Source organism: Melopsittacus undulatus, chromosome 3, assembly GCF_012275295.1.
Source record: "Melopsittacus undulatus isolate bMelUnd1 chromosome 3, bMelUnd1.mat.Z, whole genome shotgun sequence".
Taxonomy (NCBI): domain Eukaryota; kingdom Metazoa; phylum Chordata; class Aves; order Psittaciformes; family Psittaculidae; genus Melopsittacus; species Melopsittacus undulatus.
In genome coordinates, this window is record NC_047529.1 from 103,271,121 (window position 1) to 103,289,813 (window position 18,693).

At 52.8% G+C, this 18,693-nt stretch overlaps 2 protein-coding genes across 2 annotated transcripts; both read left to right on the forward strand.

Moving 5' to 3' along the window:
• On the forward strand, window positions 1–5,252 carry LOC117435936 (SUN domain-containing protein 3-like). Its single transcript, XM_034060774.1, has 10 exons — window positions 1–65; window positions 272–375; window positions 798–889; window positions 1,162–1,202; window positions 1,875–2,046; window positions 2,418–2,502; window positions 2,881–2,996; window positions 3,577–3,744; window positions 4,256–4,342; window positions 5,045–5,252. The coding sequence occupies exons 1-10, from the start codon at window positions 1–3 to the stop codon at window positions 5,177–5,179; spliced, it is 1,065 nt and encodes a 354-aa protein (XP_033916665.1). The 3' UTR covers window positions 5,180–5,252.
• Window positions 5,253–7,821: 2,569 nt separating this feature from the next.
• LOC117435937 (SUN domain-containing protein 3-like) lies at window positions 7,822–13,067 on the forward strand. Its single transcript, XM_034060776.1, has 10 exons — window positions 7,822–7,886; window positions 8,093–8,196; window positions 8,619–8,710; window positions 8,983–9,023; window positions 9,696–9,867; window positions 10,239–10,323; window positions 10,702–10,817; window positions 11,398–11,565; window positions 12,077–12,163; window positions 12,865–13,067. The coding sequence occupies exons 1-10, from the start codon at window positions 7,822–7,824 to the stop codon at window positions 12,997–12,999; spliced, it is 1,065 nt and encodes a 354-aa protein (XP_033916667.1). The 3' UTR covers window positions 13,000–13,067.
• The last annotated feature ends 5,626 nt before the right edge of the window (window positions 13,068–18,693 follow it).

The window sequence follows — 18,693 nt, forward strand, 5'->3', positions numbered from 1 at the left end:
ATGCCTGTTGTCTGCACCTCAGTGCAGAAAGAGAGAGTCTCACGGTGGGGCCAAGTTTTGAAAAGGTATGTTTGAAGCCTCTGCAGAATGGGTTATGAGCCTGAGCTTCCCTGGTTCTTGGAAAAACATAAGAGGACTGTTTATTTTTAATGAAGTGCATGCCGTGAGCTAGGTTCAAGACCTGCCATCCCTACTGCTGCTCTCAGGTCTGCTGCTGAACTGCATGGGTGCCACCAGCTTCACTATCCTTTTCCTCTTTGCTGCTCCATAGGAAAATGAAGGCTCTGAAGGCAGTGACCCTGGTGCTGCTGCGTAGGAGAATGAAGGCTCTGAAGGCAGTGACCCTGGTGCTGCTCATCAGTCTGCTCTTGTTCGGTGAGTCTTGGTGGAACTGGGACCTGAGCATGGTGCCTTAGGAGATAGGGCTCCATGTGCTCTGACCGGAGTAGCCCAGCAAAGAGTAGGAAGAAGTGAGAGAGGTGTGCCAGTTCCCCCTGCTTCAGAGGAATGGCTGTGGAGGCAAGGAAGGGCTCAGCCAGTTCTCTTAAGGCGATGGAGGGGCAGTGGCTATCCTCCCCTGTCCCCAGGAGCTGAAAAGCTTCTGCAGGACAAGGAGCATGTTCCATGGGAAGGAATATCTGTGTGCTGTGAAGCCCTCTTTCACAACCTTTCTCAAAGACTACAAGAGGAGAAACAACTGTGGCAGCTGGGAGAGCCAGGGAAAGGGAAGCCGATGCATAACCCAGCCTCAGACCAAGTTCAAAGCGTAAGGAGAGTTTTGCTGTGTGTCTTAACAGGCGTTCACCACGTGGGACTGCTGGGTGAAGAAGGCCTCTGGAAGGCTGCAGCAGGATGCCAGGCCTTCACCTCCTCCCCCCCCGAACAGCAGGTGACATTCAGGTTTCTTCAGATCGAGACTGGTTCTACCAGGACGTAACGTACCACACAGTAAAACACTGTGGCTAGGGTTGGGGACAGTTGGCATCCTGGCAGGTCGTTCGGGTGAAGGTCAGCTGTACCGAATATCAGTGTCTCCACAGCCAGTGGCACTGCACACGGCTGATAAAAAGAATTATTATGCAGATATGGGCTTGCTTAGGTTCCAGCAAAACACTGGTCTGTTGCGGTTTGTGATGACTGTTCCCTTCATTGTTGTTCCAGGCGCCTTCCGTCCTCTCTGGATGCGACGAGGAGACGTGGAGGTACAGGTTATTTCCTCTCGACTTGAGGGTGATTTAGAGGAGCTCTGCCCCTGGGCCTCAGCAGGACATCGTTTCTGTCCTGCCTCACAGAGACTTCACCTAGCATAGCTTCCTGACCTTCTCCCATTGCCCTTTCTTCCTGTCTGTCAAATGGTCACCTATAGCTCCCCACATCCACTAGAGGACTGGGGCCACCCATCCGTCACCCTTTTGCTTGGCCTGGTCTGCTTACAGCAAAGCAGGGGAGAGAGATGCTGTGGAGAGGAACCATCTGGCAGCAGCAGCCACCCTCCCTTGCTCCCTGTGTGTCTTGCAGCTTTCCATGTTCATGTCTGAGTTGTTCTAGTTAGTATTTTCTATAGGGAATACCACCTGCTCCCCTTCAGATCTGCTCTTGCCTGGCTTTGATAAGACATTGGCACATGTAGTAGGGAACGTGGCGGCTTTGGGCACACTGGAGATGTTCCTCAGTTTCCCCAAATGTTCCCGGGCAGCCAGGAAGCTGCTTCTCAGCCTGAAACTCTAAGCACTTTGGACCAAGCTCTCCCGACTGCTTAAGACATGATTGCCCTGCCAGTCGTTCAGAGCCAGGCTTCTTACCTTGCTCACACCCCCATGGTGTTCGAGAGGCCAGCCACAAGAGTGACAGTCTCTTGTTTCTCGCTTTCCTAGGCCAGCAGCGAATGAAATAGGAGAAGCACTGAGTAGAGCCCAGATCCCCAAAGAACAGCTCCAGATGCTCCAGCAAGAGTTTTATCACCAGCATTACATCACAAGGGATGTCACCGAGCGTGCTCTCCATGAAGCCTTGAAGCAGTCTAAGCTCCCAGGCTTTTCTGGATTGGTAAGGGCATGCTGCAGAAGGCTCTACTCAGAGGTTTCTTTCCTCCCTCCAGACTTTATCTTTCTACAGTTCCCTGTCCTGGCTAGCCAAAAGGCTGGTGTGGCTGGAACAAGTGCTGTGCATGGCCACACCTCCTTTCCTCTCGCTCCACACTTCTGTATGGGGGAAGAGAGCACCGTGATGGGAGTCCCAGTTGCTGTACTTATACCTTTCTCAGTGTAGAGCAAGCCTGGGAGGTTTCCAGGCAATCTGGGCTTTCCTCACAGCTGAGTTGAACCTCATACACCTTCCCCTTGGCTGGCCTTGCAAGGGAGATGATTGTCCCATTCCTTTTCCTGTTAACAGGCGCTTGCCTTTGTTCTCTTCCCCAGGCTGTTCAAGGGATCATCAATCAAGTCTTGGAGAAGCTGGAAGAAAGCCAAGTCCCGATGACTGATTATGCCCTCAAATCGTCAGGTGCTGTGCCGTTGTACACAGACTGGTTCCAGAGTGCTTCCTGCGCACACTGACAAGATGGGCCTTGGAACGGGCTCAGTGGTAGGAGAGAAAGGGCAAGAAGCCGAGGGCCACACTGTGCCCTAAAAAACGTACCCACTGACAGACTCTGGAAGCGGCTGGACTCCACCTAAAGAGCAGAAAGCCTAGCTGACATTCCAGCTGACATTACCATAGGTTCATGAGTCCCAGCTCTGCTTTCCAGAGGGATCACGCCAGGAAGAAAGAGGGGAATCCCACTGCAGGAGATGGAGGAGCACTTAACAGCATTTCTCAGGCGAACAGTGCAATATTCCTCCTGACACTGCTCAATGATCGTGCTTATGTTTTCATTTCCAGGGGCTGCTGTCATTCCTGAATACACAAGTCCATCCTACCGGAGTTCGGCATATAAAATCGTGTTGTTTTCCCTGCTATCGCTGGATTATGTGAGATCTCCTGAACTTATTCTTGAGGTAGGAGCACCAAGAAACAGGAAAACGAAAGGCGGGTTTGGGGGTGTGTGGGGGGGTGTTGGAGAATGCAACCATGCTGCTGAGAGTTGCCTTTACCCTTCTCTTTGCTCCTCAAAGCTTTCTTTCCCTGTCACATTCTTGTATGGACTCACTCACTGTCTCCCTGCCGAGTATTTCCTCTCCCAGACTGCCTCAGGTCCTCCATCTGAGCTGCTAGCAGGCAGCCTTGGTCCTGCAGCCTTTGTCTTCCTCGTCCCTGTGCAAACTGTCAGCATGGCTGAGGGCCTGCACTGCTGGAGGGCCCCACTCTGTGTTGGCAAGCTCTCCTGGCACTGATCATGGGAACACACCCAGTTGCGTGCCTTCACAGTGCTTCTACAGTGCTGAAGGGGTCTTGTGACCTGTGGATTCTCACAACTGCTGCTCTGTTTGGTACTGGCAGGGTCTGACCCAAGGCACTAGATGCAGTTCAGAGCAGAGCTGGTGGGCCAGATCAGTTCTTACTCCGTGATGCTCATGGCAGAAACGAAAGCCGGGGCACTCTTCTCCACGTGAACGCAGTTTCTTCTTCTCCTTTCAGAAGGAAAATCATCCAGGAAACTGCTGGCCCTTCCATGGAAGTCAGGGACACGTCCTCATCAAGCTCTCTGTGCCAATCATTCCCAGAGCAGTCACCATGGACCATGTCTCAGGGCCACCGCTCCTCAAAAACGGTGTCTCCAGTGCTCCAAAGGACTTTGCTGTCTACGTAAGTGATTTCTCTGAGTGGGGGGCAGAGGGTTGCTCAGCATTTCTAAGCAGGGGGTAAATACGGGTCAGAACCCAGAGGCCTGCGGCTCCCTCTTGCCTTGCAGAAGAACCAGGCTCCTTGGAGTTGCTCCCTTTCCATTGGACTCCTCTTTTGTCCAATATACCACACAAAAGGAGGCTTCTGGGCCAAGACCGTGCTCCAGGAGCCACAGGGAAAATGAGCTGGCACAGTGTCTGCCCCTTGGACCTTCCTGGCTCCCAATGCCAGTGAGCATTGGTGATCCTCAGGGATCATTACCCTGGGAATGTCTGCTCCTTTTCTGACAGCCTACACTCGTTAAGTAGGCAAGTGTGGCAGCACCCTGGCTAGCTTCAGCTTCTCGTCTTTTCCCTGTGATTATCTTCCTTGGGCTATGTAGATGAAATAAATCAGGACTTCACCACCAGAGGTTCAGTCTTGCCATGGTGGACCAGGGCACTCATGTTTTCTCCACCCCATCGTTCCCTAGGCGGTGACGGAAGACCAGGAGGAGCAGCTCCTGGGACTGTTTGTTTTCCTGGCACCACTGAATCCCACTCAGACCTTTCAGCTAAAGGTAGGGGGACAAAGAGGGAGGAGAACGGAGAAGGGATGGGAGGAAAGGAGAGGGGGAGAAATGCTGCTTGCTGGGGAGAAGCTCCCGTGCCCAAGGGCTGGAAGCAACGTTCTCCTGGAGAATGCTGTGTGCCGTGCTGTCCCTCCTTCTGCTTTAACCTCCTAAATGGCATACGCCTGGAATGCCGTTCTCCTTCCCTTTTGGGTTTACGCTTCAGTGCTGACAACCACCACTGCTGAAGCTGAAATCAGCTTGGCTGTCTGGACTCCAAGTGCCTACACGTGGCCACATCCACTCAGGAAACACTGCTACTGGCCTGCTCATTAAAGACTAGAAATACGGGGCTTTCTGAGGATGCTGTTGTTTCTAGTGTCCAGGCCAGCTAGACAGGGAGGCCGTTCTGTGCCATGGCCTTCTAGAGAAGGCATTGAGACATGATAGGGACACCGCTGGGTCTTCTGACAGGGGAAGCATGTGCCCTGAGGTAGGCTAGAAGTATTTGCCAATCCGTTCACTACAATTTCAGGGAGATGCTTGTTCCTTTCCTGTTCTTTTGGCCCAATGAGGTAGAGCGGTGGAAGAATGTCTCGGCCACAACCCTCCCAGGGCAGTCAGGTGTTGAACAAGTCCATTGCTGCAGTGCTAGGTCAGTAGTTGAATGCCAGAGAGGAAAAGACAACTCATCTCTTCTCCTCCTTTCAGAATGAGATCTCTGGGTCTGTGAATTACATCCTGCTGCGAGTGCTGAGCAACTGGGGCCACCCGGACTACACCTGCGTATATCGGTTCAGGGTGCACGGTGATCCTGCCAGCAAGGAGGGGAAGGTGGCACTCTGAGCCGACAACAAAGCTCCTTGGTTGTCATTGAGTGTTCTGCCTGTGATAATAAAGTTCTGTGATTGTCATTGAATGTTTTGCCTCTCATGCTAAGGGATAAGAGAACTCAGGTCCTTCTCTCCAGCCACAAGCTTATGGGAGATTTCCCTGGAGGGAGAGGTGATGGAAAAAACAACTAAGAACCATTTCCTACAGACACATTAGTTTGGGGGGGTTAAACACACTGAATGTGTGTGCAGTTCAAGGAAAAAAAGGCTTCCAAGGACTCCAAACAGGCAAGAGGGAACCCCAACATTTACCCTTAAAGACTCCCTAAATCTGTCTGACCCCAAAATAGTCCCTGGGCGCCCAAAATATAGTCCAGGGACCTCCAAATGCCAGCTCAAGCTCTACTAAAATGCCCTTTGGGGACCCAAAATGGCCCAGGGACCCCCCCAGATGGGCCTTAGGGTCCCCCAGATTTACACCCAGGGATCCCCCCAAATCTTTTTGATGCCAAAAGAACCCCTGCAGAATGCCAAAATACAGCCCATGGATCCCAGAATCACCCCAGGGCCTCCACAATGACATCTGCGGACCAAAAATGGCACCAGGGACCCTCAGGTTGCCCCAGAGAAGTGGTAAATGCCCCATCCCTGGCTGTATTCAAGACCAGGTTGGACAGAGCTGTGGGTGACACGGTCTAGTGAGAGATGTCCCTGTTTTCAGGGGAATAGAACTGGATGAGCTTAAGGCCCTTTCCAACCCTAACTACTCTATGATAATACCCCTTGCAGATCCCCCAGAACAGCTCAACGCCCCCAGACAGGCCCCCAGCAACCCTAAAACTCCCCAGGAATCCCACACTCCCCAGAGATCTCCAAACAGGGCAGAGGGGCCTTCCAAAACTCCCCCCTAGAGATCCGTAAATGGCCTCCGGGACCCCAGACTGGCCCCAGAAGAAGTCCAAATGGCCTCCAGAGACTCAAAAGTGGGCCTCAGGGACCCCAGAATCCTTCTGACATTCAAATAATCCCATGAGATGCATCAGCATCCCCCCCTGGGGCCCAAAAAGCTTTTCCATGGACCCCAGAAATGGCCTTCAGGAGACCAAAAACAGCCCAGAGAGATCCCAAAATACAGCTCGAGGGTCCATCGGGCCTCCTGCAAACTCCTGCCCACTGGAGGCTCCTCTCAGCTCCAGGATAGACTGCGACCGGAGCGACAGCGGGCCCAGGGCTACCTCCTGGCAACAAGTGTGGGAGGCTCGCCGGTTCCGCTATAGCCCGCCCTTGGCTGAGGCGCTGTTTCCTCTCAGCGCCCGCCTTGCCCACCTCCTCAACGGTGACTGTCTGTAGCGGGCGCCCTGACAGGCACCTGGGAGGGCGTTGCCAGGCAACGAGCTGGGCTTCCGGGTTCGGGCCTTCAGCGGGGAGCTGCGGCCCCCAGGCAGGGCCGCGGCCTGAGGACGAGGCGGGTTCCGGCCCTAAGGCGGCGGCTTTTGGCACTGACCGGGTGGACTGGATGCTGCGAGTGGCACTGCGGGCCCTGGAGCCAGCGAGCCAGCGGCATTCCTCCCCTTTCCGCTGTCACAGAGCGCAGCTGGGGAGCGTGAATGAGCTCCTCGCACCCCCACGCCTAGGGGAGCTCTCTGAAGACAAAAAGAAGAGGGAAGGGCCAAAGCTGGGATAGGAAATGTGCCCCCAAAATACAGTGGCCTGTTCCGAGTGATGTTTCTGCATTGAAATCATGGGCAGGAAGGTACCTCAGAGTGCCCATGTGTGAAAATAACCCGCAGTTGACGTGAGCCCTTCTGGAGCATGAGCTGGTTGTACAGGAAGGGACGTGGAGGTGGGCTGGGATGTAGAGCTGGGGCTCACATCCAGCACAGGAGCAAGCAGGCTGTGGCATCTTCATCCCTGGAGATGGTTGCTGGGGACAAATCCCCCCCCCCCCCCCCCCCCCCCCCCAACAGACAGAGGCACCCACCCATGGGGCACGACACCAGGGGACATGCAGCCAGCTCACAGGGACACCAGGAAAACACATACCCCTGGTGTGATCATTTCAGCTTTATTGATGGAGCCAGGGCCCTGGTGCTGCGGTGGCACAGAAACATTGGTGGCCGGAAGGCTCTGCTGCTAACACTGGGCACAGGTCAGCAGCAGGTCCTCTTCAGAGAAAGCAACATGCCTGGGAGCCTTTCCAAAGGGCCTTTGTAGCTGCTGTGAACTGAGGCCCTGTGACAATGATGGTAATGTTGTCATTGTGCAGCTCTGTAGCAATTAATACCCAGAGTTTGGGTATCGCAAAGCATGCTCAGGGTACAGAGCCAGAGGTCCTAGCTGTCCTGGTGCAAAGTGGGAATGCAAGTGGGAATGCAGAGAGCTGCCACCTCTGATGGGAGGATACGGTCTGGTGTTGGAGGATGTTTTCCCTCATGCAGAGGAGCAAAACCTGCTCCCGCTCATGTCGGACTTGGCCTTAGAACACAGGGCTGCCTTTCTGTTGTGACGTTGCCTAGTGCCAGTGATGTCACAAAGCACTGTTGGCTTTGAGGCAGACACAGGAGGGTGGAAGATCAGAGTTGTTCCTGTGTCAAGAGACTGCAGCTCTTGAGGGAACAGACTCCACAGTGGTTGGTTTGCTCCTGAGCAAGCAGGATGCCTGTTGTCTGCACCTCAGTGCAGAAAGAGAGAGTCTCACGGTGGGGCCAAGTTCTGAAAAGGTATGTTTGAAGCCTCTGCAGAATGGGTTATGAGCCTGAGCTTCCCTGGTTCTTGGAAAAACATAAGAGGACTGTTTATTTTTAATGAAGTGCATGCCGTGAGCTAGGTTCAAGACCTGCCATCCCTACTGCTGCTCTCAGGTCTGCTGCTGAACTGCATGGGTGCCACCAGCTTCACTATCCTTTTCCTCTTTGCTGCTCCATAGGAAAATGAAGGCTCTGAAGGCAGTGACCCTGGTGCTGCTGCGTAGGAGAATGAAGGCTCTGAAGGCAGTGACCCTGGTGCTGCTCATCAGTCTGCTCTTGTTCGGTGAGTCTTGGTGGAACTGGGACCTGAGCATGGTGCCTTAGGAGATAGGGCTCCATGTGCTCTGACCGGAGTAGCCCAGCAAAGAGTAGGAAGAAGTGAGAGAGGTGTGCCAGTTCCCCCTGCTTCAGAGGAATGGCTGTGGAGGCAAGGAAGGGCTCAGCCAGTTCTCTTAAGGCGATGGAGGGGCAGTGGCTATCCTCCCCTGTCCCCAGGAGCTGAAAAGCTTCTGCGGGACAAGGAGCATGTTCCATGGGAAGGAATATCTGTGTGCTGTGAAGCCCTCTTTCACAACCTTTCTCAAAGACTACAAGAGGAGAAACAACTGTGGCAGCTGGGAGAGCCAGGGAAAGGGAAGCCGATGCATAACCCAGCCTCAGACCAAGTTCTAAGCGTAAGGAGAGTTTTGCTGTGTGTCTTAACAGGCGTTCACCACGTGGGACTGCTGGGTGAAGAAGGCCTCTGGAAGGCTGCAGCAGGATGCCAGGCCTTCACCTCCTCCCCCCCCGAACAGCAGGTGACATTCAGGTTTTTTCAGATCGAGACTGGTTCTACCAGGACGTAACGTACCACACAGTAAAACACTGTGGCTAGGGTTGGGGACAGTTGGCATCCTGGCAGGTCATTCGGGTGAAGGTCAGCTGTACCGAATATCAGTGTCTCCACAGCCAGTGGCACTGCACACGGCTGATAAAAAGAATTATTATGCAGATATGGGCTTGCTTAGGTTCCAGCAAAACACTGGTCTGTTGCGGTTTGTGATGACTGTTCCCTTCATTGTTGTTCCAGGCGCCTTCCGTCCTCTCTGGATGCGACGAGGAGACGTGGAGGTACAGGTTATTTCCTCTCGACTTGAGGGTGATTTAGAGGAGCTCTGCCCCTGGGCCTCAGCAGGACATCGTTTCTGTCCTGCCTCACAGAGACTTCACCTAGCACAGCTTCCTGACCTTCTCCCATTGCCCTTTCATCCTGTCTGTCAAATGGTCACCTATAGCTCCCCACATCCACTAGAGGACTGGGGCCACCCATCCGTCACCCTTTTGCTTGGCCTGGTCTGCTTACAGCAAAGCAGGGGAGAGAGATGCTGTGGAGAGGAACCATCTGGCAGCAGCAGCCACCCTCCCTTGCTCCCTGTGTGTCTTGCAGCTTTCCGTGTTCATGTCTGAGTTGTTCTAGTTAGTATTTTCTATAGGGAATACCACCTGCTCCCCTTCAGATCTGCTCTTGCCTGGCTTTGATAAGACATTGGCACATGTAGTAGGGAACGTGGCAGCTTTGGGCACACTGGAGATGTTCCTCAGTTTCCCCAAATGTTCCCGGGCAGCCAGGAAGCTGCTTCTCAGCCTGAAACTCTAAGCACTTTGGACCAAGCTCTCCCGACTGCTTAAGACATGATTGCCCTGCCAGTCGTTCAGAGCCAGGCTTCTTACCTTGCTCACACCCCCATGGTGTTCGAGAGGCCAGCCACAAGAGTGACAGTCTCTTGTTTCTCGCTTTCCTAGGCCAGCAGCGAATGAAATAGGAGAAGCACTGAGTAGAGCCCAGATCCCCAAAGAACAGCTCCAGATGCTCCAGCAAGAGTTTTATCACCAGCATTACATCACAAGGGATGTCACCGAGCGTGCTCTCCATGAAGCCTTGAAGCAGTCTAAGCTCCCAGGCTTTTCTGGATTGGTAAGGGCATGCTGCAGAAGGCTCTACTCAGAGGTTTCTTTCCTCCCTCCAGACTTTATCTTTCTACAGTTCCCTGTCCTGGCTAGCCAAAAGGCTGGTGTGGCTGGAACAAGTGCTGTGCATGGCCACACCTCCTTTCCTCTCGCTCCACACTTCTGTATGGGGGAAGAGAGCACCGTGATGGGAGTCCCAGTTGCTGTACTTATACCTTTCTCAGTGTAGAGCAAGCCTGGGAGGTTTCCAGGCAATCTGGGCTTTCCTCACAGCTGAGTTGAACCTCATACACCTTCCCCTTGGCTGGCCTTGCAAGGGAGATGATTGTCCCATTCCTTTTCCTGTTAACAGGCGCTTGCCTTTGTTCTCTTCCCCAGGCTGTTCAAGGGATCATCAATCAAGTCTTGGAGAAGCTGGAAGAAAGCCAAGTCCCGATGACTGATTATGCCCTCAAATCGTCAGGTGCTGTGCCGTTGTACACAGACTGGTTCCAGAGTGCTTCCTGCGCACACTGACAAGATGGGCCTTGGAACGGGCTCAGTGGTAGGAGAGAAAGGGCAAGAAGCCGAGGGCCACATCGTGCCCTAAAAAACGTACCCACTGACAGACTCTGGAAGCGGCTGGACTCCACCTAAAGAGCAGAAAGCCTAGCTGACATTCCAGCTGACATTACCACAGATTCATGAGTCCCAGCTCTGCTTTCCAGAGGGATCACGCCAGGAAGAAAGAGGGGAATCCCACTGCAGGAGATGGAGGAGCACTTAACAGCATTTCTCAGGCAAACAGTGCAATATTCCTCCTGACACTTCTCAATGATCGTGCTTATGTTTTCATTTCCAGGGGCTGCTGTCATTCCTGAATACACAAGTCCATCCTACCGGAGTTCGGCATATAAAATCGTGTTGTTTTCCCTGCTATCGCTGGATTATGTGAGATCTCCTGAACTTATTCTTGAGGTAGGAGCACCAAGAAACAGGAAAACGAAAGGCGGGTTTGGGGGTGTGTGGGGGGGTGTTGGAGAATGCAACCATGCTGCTGAGAGTTGCCTTTACCCTTCTCTTTGCTCCTCAAAGCTTTCTTTCCCTGTCACATTCTTGTATGGACTCACTCACTGTCTCCCTGCCGAGTATTTCCTCTCCCAGACTGCCTCAGGTCCTCCATCTGAGCTGCTAGCAGGCAGCCTTGGTCCTGCAGCCTTTGTCTTCCTCGTCCCTGTGCAAACTGTCAGCATGGCTGAGGGCCTGCACTGCTGGAGGGCCCCACTCTGTGTTGGCAAGCTCTCCTGGCACTGATCATGGGAACACACCCAGTTGCGTGCCTTCACAGTGCTTCTACAGTGCTGAAGGGGTCTTGTGACCTGTGGATTCTCACAACTGCTGCTCTGTTTGGTACTGGCAGGGTCTGACCCAAGGCACTAGATGCAGTTCAGAGCAGAGCTGGTGGGCCAGATCAGTTCTTACTCCGTGATGCTCATGGCAGAAACGAAAGCCGGGGCACTCTTCTCCACGTGAACGCAGTTTCTTCTTCTCCTTTCAGAAGGAAAATCATCCAGGAAACTGCTGGCCCTTCCATGGAAGTCAGGGACACGTCCTCATCAAGCTCTCTGTGCCAATCATTCCCAGAGCAGTCACCATGGACCATGTCTCAGGGCCACCGCTCCTCAAAAACGGTGTCTCCAGTGCTCCAAAGGACTTTGCTGTCTACGTAAGTGATTTCTCTGAGTGGGGGGCAGAGGGTTGCTCAGCATTTCTAAGCAGGGGGTAAATACGGGTCAGAACCCAGAGGCCTGCGGCTCCCTCTTGCCTTGCAGAAGAACCAGGCTCCTTGGAGTTGCTCCCTTTCCATTGGACTCCTCTTTTGTCCAATATACCACACAAAAGGAGGCTTCTGGGCCAAGACCGTGCTCCAGGAGCCACAGGGAAAATGAGCTGGCACAGTGTCTGCCCCTTGGACCTTCCTGGCTCCCAATGCCAGTGAGCATTGGTGATCCTCAGGGATCATTACCCTGGGAATGTCTGCTCCTTTTCTGACAGCCTACACTCGATAAGTAGGCAAATGTGGCAGCACCCTGGCTAGCTTCAGCTTCTCGTCTTTTCCCTGTGATTATCTTCCTTGGGCTATGTAGACGAAATAAATCAGGACTTCACCACCAGAGGTTCAGTCTTGCCATGGTGGACCAGGGCACTCATGTTTTCTCCACCCCATCGTTCCCTAGGCGGTGACGGAAGACCAGGAGGAGCAGCTCCTGGGACTGTTTGTTTTCCTGGCACCACTGAATCCCACTCAGACCTTTCAGCTAAAGGTAGGGGGACAAAGAGGGAGGAGAACGGAGAAGGGATGGGAGGAAAGGAGAGGGGGAGAAATGCTGCTTGCTGGGGAGAAGCTCCCGTGCCCAAGGGCTGGAAGCAACGTTCTCCTGGAGAATGCTGTGTGCCGTGCTGTCCCTCCTTCTGCTTTAACCTCCTAATGGCATACGCCTGGAATGCCGTTCTGCTTCCCTTTTGGGTTTACGCTTCAGTGCTGACAACCACCACTGCTGAAGCTGAAATCAGCTTGGCTGTCTGGACTCCAAGTGCCTACACGTGGCCACATCCACTCAGGAAACACTGCTACTGGCCTGCTCATTAAAGACTAGAAATACGGGGCTTTCTGAAGATGCTGTTGTTTCTAGTATCGAGGCCAGCTAGACAGGGAGGCCGTTCTGTGCCATGGCTTTCTAGAGAAGGCATTGAGACATGATAGGGACACCGCTGGGTCTTCTGACAGGGGAAGCATGTGCCCCGAGGTAGGCTAGAAGTATTTGCCAATCCGTTCACTACAATTTCAGGGAGATGCTTGTTCCTTTCCTGTTCTTTTGGCCCAATGAGGTAGAGCGGTGGAAGAATGTCTCGGCCACAACCCTCCCAGGGCAGTCAGGTGTTGAACAAGTCCATTGCTGCAGTGCTAGGTCAGTAGTTGAATGCCAGAGAGGAAAAGACAACTCATCTCTTCTTCTCCTTTCAGAATGAGATCTCTGGGTCTGTGAATTACATCCTGCTGCGAGTGCTGAGCAACTGGGGCCACCCGGACTACACCTGCGTATATCGGTTCAGGGTGCACGGTGATCCTGCCAGCAAGGAGGGGAAGGTGGCACTTTGAGCCGACAACAAAGCTCCTTGGTTGTCATTGAGTGTTCTGTCTGTGATAATAAAGTTCTTTGATTGTCATTGAATGTTTTGCCTCTCATGCTAAGGGATAAGAGAACTCAGGTCCTTCTCTCCAGCCACAAGCTTATGGGAGATTTCCCTGGAGGGAGAGGTGATGGAAAAAACAACTAAGAACCATTTCCTACAGACACATTAGTTTGGGGGTTAAACACACTGAATGTGTGTGCAGTTCAAGGAAAAAAAGGCTTCCAAGGACTCCAAACAGGCAAGAGGGAACCCCAACATTTACCCTTAAAGACTCCCTAAATCTGTCTGACCCCAGAATAGTCCCTGGGCGCCCAAAATATAGTCCAGGGACCTCCAAATGCCAGCTCAAGCTCTACTAAAATGCCCTCTGGGGACCCAAAATGGCCCAGGGACCCCCCCAGATGGGCCTTAGGGTCCCCCAGATTTACACCCAGGGATCCCCCCAAATCTTTTTGATGCCAAAAGAACCCCTGCAGAATGCCAAAAATACAGCCCATGGATCCCAGAATCACCCCAGGGCCTCCACAATGACATCTGCGGACCAAAAATGGCACCAGGGACCCTCAGGTTGCCCCAGAGAAATGGTAAATGCCCCATCCCTGGCCGTATTCAAGACCAGGTTGGACAGAGCTGTGGGTGACACGGTCTAGTGAGAGATGTCCCTGTTTTCAGGGGAATAGAACTGGATGAGCTTAAGGCCCTTTCCAACCCTAACTACTCTATGATAATACCCCTTGCAGATCCCCCAGAACAGCTCAACGCCCCCAGACAGGCCCCCAGCAACCCTAAAACTCCGCAGGAATCCCACACTCCCCAGAGATCCCCAAACAGGGCAGAGGGGCCTTCCAAAACTACCCCCTAGAGATCCTTAAATGGCCTCCGGGACCCCAGACTGGCCCCAGAAGAAGTCCAAATGGCCTCCAGAGACTCAAAAGTGGGCCTCAGGGACCCCAAAATCCTTCTGTCATTCAAATAATCCCATGAGATGCATCAGCATCCCCCCCTGGGGCCCAAAAAGCTTTTCCATGGACCCCAGAAATGGCCTTCAGGAGACCAAAAATAGCCCAGAGAGATCCCAAAATACAGCTTGGGGACCCTAAGGTTGCCACCGGGGCATCAAAACCCCAAGGGTACCTCTCTAGCACTCCCAAATTCCCTCTAGTGAGACCCCATAATGAGCGTCCTGCACACAGAATGGCTCAAAAAAACAGCCTGAGGATTAAAAATAGCACTCAGACACCCCAAAATCACCCCTAAGGATCCCCAAAATCCTTCTGACTCCAGAATGCAGCTTAAGAAACTGGTCCTCAGGAACCCCTAAATTAACCCTTTCCGATTCCCCTGATCCTTTTGATCCAGATCCTTTTAACCCCTGAGGACGCCCAAGGTGCAGTTCACGGACCCCAAGATTCCCCACATTCCCTCTGGGGACCCAAAATAGCCTCAGCATCCCCCACAGTATAGCTAGAGGACGCCAAAACCTGAATCCTCCCCAGGGACTCCCTAAGGGCCCCTCAAACAGGACATCAGGACCCACAAATCTTATCTTGACATTAAAATGGCCCCAGGAACCCAAAACTGGGTTTCAGAGGACCTAAAATGGCCTTTAAAGATGTAAAAATACATCTCAGGTGCACAAAAAAATTAGCATTAGGGTCTCCAAAATGCATTTTGGGGGCCCCAATTTACCCCGGGGACCCCCAAACTCCTTCCGACCACAAAATACAGCTCAGGGACCCCAAAATTTAGCCTTAAGAACTCCCAAATCATTATGAGCCCCAAATAACCCCCAGGGACCCCTAAAACACAGCCCAGGGACACCAGAATCTCCTCCACCTAACAGTTCTGTGCTCCAGAAAATTTGGACATCCCGCTTGTTGTGACAGAGCACCTAGTTTGTACTGGGAGGGGTTAAAGGTATCCATTTTGTACTGGGAGGAGAGAAGGCATTCAATCTGTCCTGGCATCAGGCCAAGTCTGTACTGCGTGGTCTTAAATGGATCTAGTTGGTGTTGGAATAGGCCTCATTCTGTACTGGGAGGGGTCAGGGGATCCAATTTGTATTGGGAATTTGTCTGTTCTGTACTGAGAGAGTACCGGGGGAACCAGCTTGTGCTGGAAGGCTACAAAGGGCTCCAGTTTGTACTGGGAGTGTGTCCATGCTGTAGTGGGTGAGCATAATGGATTCCATATGTACTGGGACAATCTGGAAATGTACTGGGACAATAATCGAAAGGGGTTTCAGGGGCCCAGTTTGTACTGGGAGGAGGTCAGAGGATCTACTTTGTACTGGGAAGTGTGCCAGTCTAAAACTGGAAGGAGATCAGGGGCTTGGAACTGGATGAGCTTTAAGGTTCCTTCCACCCCAAACCATTCCATGATTCTATATTCCATGATTCCCTATTGCTATCACAAGGTAAAAGTTTAACTTACCAGAAGCAGTATAAGGTACTGGTGATTGTATTACTGTTTGTGACAGACGTTTTATTGACACTGGGATTAGGTGTTTCTTGTTAACAGCAAAATGCAGTCACACTCTGAACTGGGTGATGCAACAGGATAGTACTGACAGACACAAAAGCAGTCAATTTATCAGTTCATATACATCAGAAAGTCAGTTAAATCACTTCTGTTTCAGTACAGGACAGGAGCTACACCAAATAGGATCAGAGGGATGCATTTTAGACATTTGTTTTGCACAGGAATAAGGCATGATCTTTGCAGACTTTATTTCTCTGTTATTCAAGTCCAAATGGCCTCCAGAGACTCAAAAGTGGGCCTCAGGGACCCCCAGAATCCTTCTGACATTCAAATAATGCCATGAGATGCATCAAAATCCCCCCTGGGGCCCAAAAAGCTTTTCCATGGACCCCAGAAATGGCCTTCAGGAGACCAAAAACAGCCCAGAGAGATCCCAAAATACAGCTCGGGGGTCTATCGGGCCTCCTGCAAACTCCTGCCCACTGGAGGCTCCTCTCAGCTCCAGGATAGACTGCGACCGGAGCGACAGCGGGCCCAGGGCTACCTCCTGGCAACAAGTGTGGGAGGCTCGCCGGTTCCGCTATAGCCCGCCCTTGGCTGAGGCGCTGTTTCCTCTCAGCGCCCGCCTTGCCCACCTCCTCAACGGTGACTGTCTGTAGCGGGCGCCCTGACAGGCACCTGGGAGGGCGTTGCCAGGCAACGAGCTGGGCTTCCGGGTTCGGGCCTTCAGCGGGGAGCTGCGGCCCCCAGGCAGGGCCGCGGCCTGAGGACGAGGCGGGTTCCGGCCCTAAGGCGGCGGCTTTTGGCACTGACCGGGTGGACTGGATGCTGCGAGTGGCACTGCGGGCCCTGGAGCCAGCGAGCCAGCGGCATTCCTCCCCTTTCCGCTGTCACAGAGCGCAGCTGGGGAGCGTGAATGAGCTCCTCGCACCCCCACGCCTAGGGGAGCTCTCTGAAGACAAAAAGAAGAGGGAAGGGCCAAAGCTGGGATAGGAAATGTGCCCCCAAAATACAGTGGCCTGTTCCGAGTGATGTTTCTGCATTGAAATCATGGGCAGGAAGGTACCTCAGAGTGCCCATGTGTGAAAATAACCCGCAGTTGACGTGAGCCCTTCTGGAGCATGAGCTGGTTGTACAGGAAGGGATGTGGAGGTGGGCTGGGATGTAGAGCTGGGGCTCACATCCAGCACAGGAGCAAGCAGGCTGTGGCATCTTCATCCCTGGAGATGGTTGCTGGGGACAAATCCCCCCCCCCCCCCCCCCCCAACAGACAGAGGCACCCACCCATGGGGCACGACACCAGGGGACATGCAGCCAGCTCACAGGGACACCAGGAAAACACATACCCCTGGTGTGATCATTTCAGCTTTATTGATGGAGCCAGGGCCCTGGTGCTGTGGTGGCACAGAAACATTGGTGGCCGGAAGGCTCTGCTGCTAACACTGGGCACAGGTCAGCAGCAGGTCCTCTTCAGAGAAAGCAACATGCCTGGGAGCCTTTCCAAAGGGCCTTTGTAGCTGCTGTGAACTGAGGCCCTGTGACAATGATGGTAATGTTGTCATTGTGCAGCTCTGTAGCAATTAATACCCAGAGTTTGGGTATTGCAAAGCGTGCTCAGGGTACAGAGCCAGAGGTCCTAGCTGTCCTGGTGCAAAGTGGGAATGCAAGTGGGAATGCAGAGAGCTGCCACCTCTGATGGGAGGATACGGTCTGGTGTTGGAGGATGTTTTCCCTCGTGCAGAGGAGCAAAACCTGCTCCCGCTCATGTCGGACTTGGCCTCAGAACACAGGGCTGCCTTTCTGTTGTGACGTTGCCTAGTGCCAGTGATGTCACAAAGCACTGTTGGCTTTGAGGCAGACACAGGAGGGTGGAAGATCAGAGTTGTCCCTGTGTCAAGAGACTGCAGCTCTTGAGGGAACAGACTCCACAGTGGTTGGTTTGCTCCTGAGCAAGCAGGATGCCTGTTGTCTGCGCCTCAGTGCAGAAAAAGAGAGTCTCACGGTGGGGCCAAGTTCTGAAAAGGTATGTTTGAAGCCTCTGCAGAATGGGTTATGAGCCTGAGCTTCCCTGGTTCTTGGAAAAACATAAGAGGACTGTTTATTTTTAATGAAGTGCATGCCGTGAGCCTGTTAGAACAAGCAGGAGGACCTTCCATCTTCCAGATCGGTGTGTGCTGTCTCTTGGCACATCAGGCTTCATGGCACATTGGACTAGCCACCAAGATGTTTCCTTGGTATTTCCTGAGTTCCCCGCGTGTCGCGACGCGGGAGTCACGGACAACGCTGAAACGATCAATGTGATCAAGCCAATGCCATTTATTACACAGCATCTATCCTTTTTATACTGTTGTCTGCATCTGCTTACAATAGCTTGGTTTATTATACGTGGATACATACACAGTAACTGGCTCTATTAAGATTTGATACGTAATCAATTGCTTGCTGTATTCGTGGATACATAGTCAGTGTAGTACACAGCAATTAGTATGCAATGGGTTACATTAAGCATATGGGAGCCTAGTCTCTCAAACTTGCTCACAGTTCGCTGTTGTGTCTTAGCACGTTCCAGTTTCTTCTCATCTTGTTTGCACTGTTACTTTTGCTTCTTTACCCGCGGCTTTTTTCCTCCTCGGTTTGTGTCGAGCTCCACGTAGGCGCTTGCTGACTTGGGATCGAGGCCTGCACTCATCATAAACACCATCTTCTAATGCTAAAACATCGGGACGGGGCACAACATGTCCACCGCCTTGCAGCCAGTGCACACGCATGGATTACCAGCATGCTTTTACATTCATCCATCCCTCCATCTTCACCCAGTCTGCATTTGCCAGCACTTATGCAAAGAAAAGGGCCAGTGATAGCCTGGCTGCTAAAGAAATGCCGCTTGAAGGGGAGATACAAAACCCCTCCTGCCTTGTGAGCTCTTGAACTGTCAGGGTATAGGCTGAGCCCTCTCTAGCCCCACAGACACGAATTATGGTCACAGCTTTTGCTGCAACTCCTTCTGCTATTCTGGAGTTAATGCAGAGCCCTTCGTCACTAACCAGACAGTGCCAGTTGCTGTTGTAACCAGATGCCCTGTTGGTGCTGTTGGTGACAACTCAACCACTGATGAGCTTATGCGGGACCAAGGCAATCCTCACACCAGGAATGCTAGGTTCAAGACCTGCCATCCCTA